General features: G+C 47.5%; 1 protein-coding gene across 4 annotated transcripts in view; it reads left to right on the top strand.

Annotated features, from left to right (window-relative positions):
* HSPA8 (heat shock 70kDa protein 8) overlaps positions 1-4,785 on the top strand; it is a 7,136-nt gene extending 2,351 nt beyond the window's left edge. The window contains exons 2-9 of one of the 4 annotated variants that reach the window (XM_009890781.1): positions 398-586; positions 1,075-1,280; positions 1,376-1,528; positions 1,628-2,183; positions 2,523-2,725; positions 3,051-3,249; positions 3,544-3,776; positions 4,308-4,785. In XM_009890781.1, the coding sequence (XP_009889083.1) occupies positions 562-586; positions 1,075-1,280; positions 1,376-1,528; positions 1,628-2,183; positions 2,523-2,725; positions 3,051-3,249; positions 3,544-3,776; positions 4,308-4,493 (1,761 nt within the window). In that variant the 5' untranslated portion in view covers positions 398-561 and the 3' untranslated portion in view covers positions 4,494-4,785. Of the gene's footprint in view, positions 1-377; positions 587-1,074; positions 1,281-1,375; positions 1,541-1,627; positions 2,184-2,522; positions 2,726-3,050; positions 3,250-3,543; positions 3,777-4,307 lie in introns of those variants that run through there. The other 3 variants (XM_009890778.1, XM_009890777.1, XM_009890780.1) reach the window with 3 other exon arrangements.
* Positions 4,786-7,918: the final 3,133 nt, after the last annotated feature.

Here is a 7,918-nt window from a genome sequence, read left to right as displayed (position 1 = left end):
CACGAAGCATTGTGACCGAGAGCTCGGGGTGGGGGCGGCGGTGGCGGTGGTGGAAGGCGGGTTTGTGTGGCAGCGGGCCTGGGGCTGTGCCAGGCTGCATGGCCCGGCGGGCTGGGCTCACGCCGAGCCGGACTACGTTTCCCAGCACCCAATATGTCCGCCACCGGCCACGTGACCCGGGCGGCGCGGTGCATGGCGGGAGGTGGAGTCCCAGACCACGTGGTGTGTCACGTGGTTGGCCATCACGTGATACCGCTTTTAAATGTAGTAGCCGTGTGTGCTAAAAAGGTGTTGCTGGTGAAGCGCGGGATAATAGAGCAACGAAGCACTTCAGTTGGAGCTCAGTCTTACACTTGATTTTTATTTTTTTTCTCAGACAAGATGTCGAAGGGACCAGCTGTCGGAATTGATCTTGGCACCACCTATTCCTGCGTTGGTGTATTCCAACACGGGAAGGTGGAAATCATTGCCAATGACCAGGGTAACCGGACCACGCCAAGCTACGTTGCCTTCACAGATACTGAGAGGTTGATCGGCGATGCTGCAAAGAACCAAGTTGCGATGAATCCAACAAACACAGTTTTTGGTAAGGCTGCAAGATTTGCATACTTGTAGGGAAGTTCAGTGCAGTGATGGTAGATGTTACTGACTGATAGCAGGGTTAAACCTTCATCTTGGAAATTACAACTCCTAATTTGTTTTTAGCCTAAATAATAGAAGTATGTTATAAATAGAATTTTATTATGTACTGGAAAAGTATGTGCCTTACAGGAAAATCTTGTGCTGTTCTTGGCAGTTAGTGTTAAGTAGCCTTTACTAAGTGTCTGTGTCTAATTCCCGGATGGCTCTGGCTTGTGGTACAGCAGCTGTAGCATGGCTGTGAGGTGATAGTGATAAGTCTCTGCATATCCAAGAGGTGAAATCTAGCAGTGCCTGCAGTGGACTCTTGACAAGGCAGTAAGAATTCCAGGTTAACTATAGTGTTCTAGGGTTTTAGGCATTGTGTTTTAGGAAGAACTTCGTCTTTCCTCTTGTGAATGAACATATTTAACATGGCCAACTATTCTTTTCCAGATGCAAAACGGTTGATTGGGCGTAGATTTGACGATTCTGTTGTCCAGTCTGATATGAAGCACTGGCCTTTCACTGTGGTGAATGACGCTGGCAGACCAAAAGTCCAGGTGGAGTACAAAGGCGAGACAAAGAGTTTCTACCCAGAAGAAATTTCTTCCATGGTGTTAACCAAAATGAAGGAAATTGCAGAAGCATATCTTGGGAAGGTAAGGCTTAGGACTTCAGTGAAATGTAACAAATAATTCTGTATGCATGACTAGTTAACATACGTAGCTGACTTCTCTTGCCTTTTTTTTTGTAGACTGTTACTAATGCTGTAGTGACTGTACCAGCGTATTTCAATGACTCTCAGCGTCAGGCTACAAAAGATGCTGGAACCATTGCAGGGCTCAATGTCTTGCGAATCATCAATGAGCCAACTGCTGCTGCAATAGCCTATGGTCTGGACAAGAAGGTATGCTATGAAGTGACTGCTTTCTCTGATGTCCGACTAGTAAACCTGCTAACCAAGTAGTATAAAACTAACTGCATTATGAAAATTGATCTCTTCCAGGTTGGTGCTGAAAGGAATGTTCTTATCTTTGACCTTGGAGGTGGCACCTTTGATGTGTCAATTCTGACTATTGAAGATGGCATCTTCGAGGTGAAATCCACTGCAGGTGATACTCACTTGGGTGGAGAAGACTTTGACAACCGCATGGTCAACCACTTCATTGCTGAATTCAAGCGCAAGCACAAGAAAGACATCAGCGAGAACAAGAGAGCAGTTCGTCGCCTCCGCACTGCATGCGAGCGTGCAAAGCGTACTCTGTCGTCTAGTACGCAGGCCAGTATTGAAATTGATTCTCTCTATGAGGGTATTGACTTCTACACATCCATTACCAGAGCTCGCTTTGAAGAGCTGAATGCTGACCTGTTCCGTGGTACCCTGGATCCTGTGGAAAAGGCTCTGCGTGATGCCAAACTTGACAAATCGCAGATCCATGATATCGTGCTGGTTGGTGGGTCAACTCGTATCCCAAAGATTCAGAAACTGCTGCAGGATTTCTTCAATGGCAAAGAGCTGAACAAGAGCATCAATCCTGATGAAGCTGTGGCTTATGGTGCAGGTAGTGACAAAAATTCACATCTTCTGTGTGCTAAAACTGGGTGGGGTTCTTGACAAACATGGTACTATCTGCAGTGAAGTCTCAGAGCAGTACTGGTGTAGGCCCTAGGTCTTCTACCTGAATCAGTAAAGCTTTCCAAAGTAGTAAGCAGTAAGAAGTTTAACTTTGACTTGCAATGATGAATCAGATTCCAAAGCCATTCGTAGTTTCCACCAGAAGTCTACTAATGATGGCCAAAACCCTTCCTTGGATGTCTGAGCGAGCCATTGGGTTAACTGTAGTGTTAGTATCTGTACCATTGCAGGGATCTTAATGGTTTTCTACTTTTTTTTCCCCCAGCTGTTCAGGCTGCTATTCTATCTGGAGACAAGTCTGAGAACGTCCAGGATCTGCTGCTGTTGGATGTGACTCCTCTGTCTCTTGGTATTGAGACCGCTGGAGGTGTCATGACAGTCCTGATCAAACGGAATACCACCATCCCCACCAAGCAGACTCAGACTTTCACTACTTACTCGGACAACCAGCCTGGTGTGCTGATCCAGGTAGGCAAGTAGCACTTGGGTGAACTGATAAGGCGCTCACATAGTCCCTAAGGCCCTGTCAACACTTAAAACAGTTGACACTTGAAGTAAATCTTTGGCCAGGTGTCTTGCTGTTAGCAAGGCATGTGCTATTACATACCTGGTTGCAATGATGAAAGTGATTCCAAAGCCATTCGTAGTTTCCACCAGAAGTCGAAAGACTTGTGTTGGTCCAAGTACCTTCCTTGGATGTCTGAGCGACCATGTAACTTAACAGTAACACTCCATTATGATTTAAAAACATGTGGTCAAACGTACAACTTAATTTGCTGGTTCTTCTTAATAGGTGTATGAAGGAGAACGTGCTATGACTAAGGACAACAACTTGCTGGGCAAGTTTGAGCTGACTGGTATTCCCCCTGCTCCCAGAGGTGTACCTCAGATTGAAGTAACCTTTGATATTGATGCTAATGGCATCCTGAATGTGTCTGCTGTGGATAAGAGCACTGGCAAGGAGAACAAGATCACGATAACAAATGACAAGGGTAAGGATCAGGTGTTTCAGATGGTAGGATACTGGCTAGCTGGTACGAATTCGGCTTGTCAAACTCTGCCTTCTGTCTTAATCAGAACTTAACTATGATATGTATGTACCTTTACTTTCTAAGAATGCCTATGAAGCGGTTTAAGATGAGGGCACTTGATAGCTTATGGGCTTTTGTTGCTGGCTACCTGCCCAAGCTAACTTGTGCTGTTTGTAATGTACGGGAGGCTGTAATCCTCCACTAGAAATGACTGATGAGAAGACTGTTAACCTAAAACATTGCTGTATCCTGCAGGCCGTCTGAGCAAGGAGGACATTGAGCGGATGGTTCAGGAAGCAGAGAAATACAAAGCAGAAGATGAGAAACAGCGTGATAAGGTGTCTTCTAAGAACTCCCTGGAGTCTTATGCATTCAACATGAAAGCTACTGTTGAAGATGAGAAGCTCCAGGGCAAGATTTCTGATGAAGACAAGCAGAAGATCCTGGACAAATGCAATGAAATCATCAACTGGCTGGACAAGAACCAGGTATGTTATATTCTATGTTTGGTCAGTGTTTACTTCTAGTGTGTGTCACTGAGCTACAGAAAGCTTAAGAGGATGGAGGAGAACCACTGGTTGCTGTGATGAAAGTGATTCCAAAGCCATTCGTAGTTTCCACCAGAAGTCGAAAGACTTGTGTTGGTCCAAGTACCTTCCTTGGATGTCTGAGCGACCACAGGTTGCAAGCTTAGAGCTTACAATTCCTCTTCATTGAAGCTGGCTAGCTTGCAAGTACAATCTTCTGTAGCCTTAAATGAGGTCCTGTTGCTCCAGGAGCAACCTAAGCTCTAGGGAGTTGATGGGAGGGACTCCGAAGTCAGTAGGTTGTTTTTGCTGCAGCTACACAAAGCAGAGAAAGGCTCCTGCATCAAAGAGCCCAATGCAAGTCTGACTTGGTGGGGCTGAAGACAGGTTATAGAAGTCCAGACTCTTGAAACACAGTTAGCTTTTTCTGGTCTGCATCCACTTTGTGAGAGCAGCAGGTACTGAGCTTGTGTGGGTTTTTTTTTTCCTCAGACGGCTGAGAAGGAGGAGTTCGAGCACCAGCAGAAAGAGCTGGAGAAGGTGTGCAACCCCATCATCACCAAGCTGTACCAGAGTGCAGGAGGAATGCCTGGTGGCATGCCTGGCGGATTCCCTGGTGGTGGAGCTCCTCCATCTGGTGGAGCTTCTTCTGGACCAACCATTGAGGAGGTGGATTAAAGACACCAGGGAAATGCATTCCACTAGCAGTTAGTGTTGGAGGACCCCCAGGTGGGGGTTAGATTGAAGGACCCAAACCTGTAGGCACATCTGGGTATATTCTGCCAGACAAAAACTCCATAACTGAGCTGCTGTAAAAATTAAAAAAAAAACAAAACACATTTTCTGGGCATTTTAAATACTTGAACATGTGCACAGGAGGGGAGATGAATACCATTGCACTTTACAGTACTGTAAACAAGTGGAAATGCAATTCATGTCCTAAGGAATAAAAACTATTTAATGGGCATCACAATGTTTCTGTGTTTGCTTCTTTGTGTGTACTGAAGTGTGAGAAATAAAGTGAAAATAAATACAACATGTTAGCTCAGCATGCTCCAAGCACAAGGATTAATGTGGGCTTCAGGTGCAGCAGTACCCTGGTTAAATGGCTGCTTGTTTGTTTCTGGAGCTTCAGTGATGAACTGAAACGTAGGGCTTTGGAGGGGAAGGCTGAGGGTGACACTGAGCAGCATCTTCAGAGGTGCAGTACAGGATAAGCTTTGCTTTCAGGGTGGGATGGAGCTGCGTAGTCCCGAACATCTGGGCTGAAGAATTAATGGTTACTTGCCCCTTTCCACCTGAAGAGACTTGGTGACAGTTGTCAGTCCAGAGCTGACTTCGGTAGATGGCCACAAGGTGGCAGGAGAGCTTCAGTGAAATGGGTGATTTGGAACCAGGTGGCAGGTTTGGGCGGGGGAGGCCCACCACTGAAGAGGGACACCTTCCTGGTGTCTGGATATATGTAGTGATTGTGGGACATTAAAAAAAGGGGACGTTAAATTATAAATAAAAGCAAAAATAGTGTTAAGGAAGCAGTAACTGAAGCTGAGTGACCTTACCCTTTTCAAAAAGTCCAGTAGCCTTTTCAGAGAACTGGCAGAGCTTGTTAACTAATCCCCAGCAATAAAAGGTATCTTTAAAATATGGTATCTTTAAAAATTCCTCTTAAACACTGCAGGCACAGGGCATCGACCACTGCTCTAGGACACCTGTCCTGGTGTCTGACCACCTGCTCAGTAAAGAAATGGTTCCCAATGTCCAGTCTGAACCTCCCCTGGTGCAGCTTGGGGCCATTCCGACGCATCCTCTCATCCCAGGGAGAAGAGCTCAACACCTCCATCTCCATGTCTCCTCATTGAGGTAGCTCCACCCTCAGCCTCCTTTTCTCCAAACTAGACAAACCCAGAGTCCTCAGCCACTCCTCACAGGCCATCCATGCCCTCCAGCCCCTTCACCAGCTTGGTTGACCTCCTCAAGACACATTCAAGTTCCTTCACATCCTTTCTAAGCTGTGGGGCCCAGAACTGCACCCAACACTCAAGGCAGAGCCACACTGATGCTGAATAGAGTGACATAATCACCTCTTTAGAGCAGCTGGTGATGCTGTGATGGCCCCCAAGGTGCAATTTGCTCTCTTGGCTGTCAGGAGACACTGCACTGGCTCTTATCACGCCTGCTGCTTGGTGGGACCAGCACCCCTGGGCCCCTTTCTGTAGGGCTGTTTTCCAGCCACTCTCCCAATTTATACTTGTGCCTGGTGTGACTCCATCGTAGGTGCAGAATGCAGCACTTGGACTTGTTAAATTTCATGCCAGTAGTGACTTCCCCATGCTCCAATCTGTCTAGGTCCCTCTGCAAGGTGTCCTGTCCCTTGAGAGCGTTCATGGCACCTCCTGGTATAGCATCATCAGCACACTTATTAAGGATGCGCTCACCTCCTGCACCCAGAAAACTGATAGAAATATTGAAAAGAACTGGCCCAAGAATGGAGCCCTGAGGAACACGGCTGGTGACTGAACCCCAGCCAGATGTCGCCCCATTCACTACAACCCCTTGAGCCCTGCTGTTCAGCTGGGTCTTCACCCAGTGTACCATGTACCTGCTCCTCTCACAGCTGGACAACTTGTCCAGAAGGGCACTGAGGGGCAGCATCAAACAACTTTCTAAAATCCAGAAAAACTGCATCCACTGCCTTCCCTTCATCTGCTAGGTGGGCGTAGTGGTTGAACCCCAGCCGGCAGCTCAGCCCCACACAGCCGCTCGCTTACCCCCTGGTGGGATGGGGGAGAGCATCGGAAGGGTAAAAGTGAGAAAATTCGGGTTGCGATAAGGACAGTTTATTAGTTAAAGTCAAAGTTGCATGTCTAAGTGAAGCAAACCAACAAGTTTATTCACTACTTCGCATCAGCAGGCAGATGTTCAGCCACCTCCAGGAAAGCAGAGCTCCATCGCATGTAATGGAGGCTTGGGAAGATAATGATGAGGGGATAAGGGTTTTAAAATGAAAGAGGGAAGATTTAGATTAGATATCAGGAAGAAGTTTTTCACTGTGAGGGTGGTGATCCCCTGGGGCAGGTTGCCCCGAGAAGCTGTGGCTGCCCCATCCCTGGAGGTGTTCAAGGCCAGGTTGGACGGGGCTTGGAGCAACCTGGGCTGGTGGGAGGTGTCCCTGCCCAGGGCAGGGGCTGGAACGAGATGGTCTTCAAAGTCCCTTCTAACCTAAACCATTCTATGAGTCTCTGATTCTATAAAATGTCATCACTCTGAATGTCCACATCTGCCCCCCTGCCCTGCTTCTCCCCCCCGTATTTATTGTTGAGCACAACATCACATGGTATGAGGTATCCCTTCGGTCACTTGGGGTCAGCTGTCCCGGCTGTGTCCCCCCCCAGCTCCCTGAGCCCCCCAGCCTGCCGGTGGGGGGGCAGTGTGAGGAGCAGAAAGGCCTTGACACCGTGCAAGCACTGCTCGGCCATAACTAACACATCCCTGCGCTGCCATCACTGTTCCCATCGCAGACCCCAAACACAGCCCCACACAAACCACTGTGAAGAAATTTAACCCCATCCCAGCCAAAGCCAGTGCAGGGGGTGACCTTAGTGTGGGACAGTGACTGTCCCTCTGCGACCCCGTGGTGTCTGTGCCTGCTCATTGCGATGTCATTTGCATTGCCAGGAGGCTATCATAATTTCCTAATAATAACTAGGGGATACCTGAAACATTAATTACACTTTCTCACAAAATGGGGGGTGGGTGGTGGTGTAAAAAAAGAAACAAAAAAAATAAAAACCCCCACAAACCCCATGCTCTGGGATTAATACTACACTCCAGTGTTTGACTGCAGTATAGCTTGGGATATGGCCACCAGATGGCAGCATCTGACCACAAATGGCAAGGAGGCCCCCTTTTTTTTTGTTTCCCCCCCCCGGTGTTGATTTAAATCCCCTCAAAATTGTTTATAGCGTTTAATTCCGTCTGTAGCAGCATCTCCCGTTAAGAGTGTGCAATGGCTTCATTGCCGTAGGGGGGCATAAATGAAAATAGTTTTTGGAAAGTGGTGTTTTAGGGTGTTTTAGAAACCAGCACTGTTTTTACAGGGGGGG

Source organism: Charadrius vociferus, unplaced genomic scaffold (assembly GCF_000708025.1).
Source record: "Charadrius vociferus isolate BGI_N301 unplaced genomic scaffold, ASM70802v2 scaffold858, whole genome shotgun sequence".
NCBI lineage: Eukaryota > Metazoa > Chordata > Aves > Charadriiformes > Charadriidae > Charadrius > Charadrius vociferus.
Note: the sequence above shows the minus strand (reverse complement) of the source record. Positions and strands in the feature narration are given on the sequence as shown.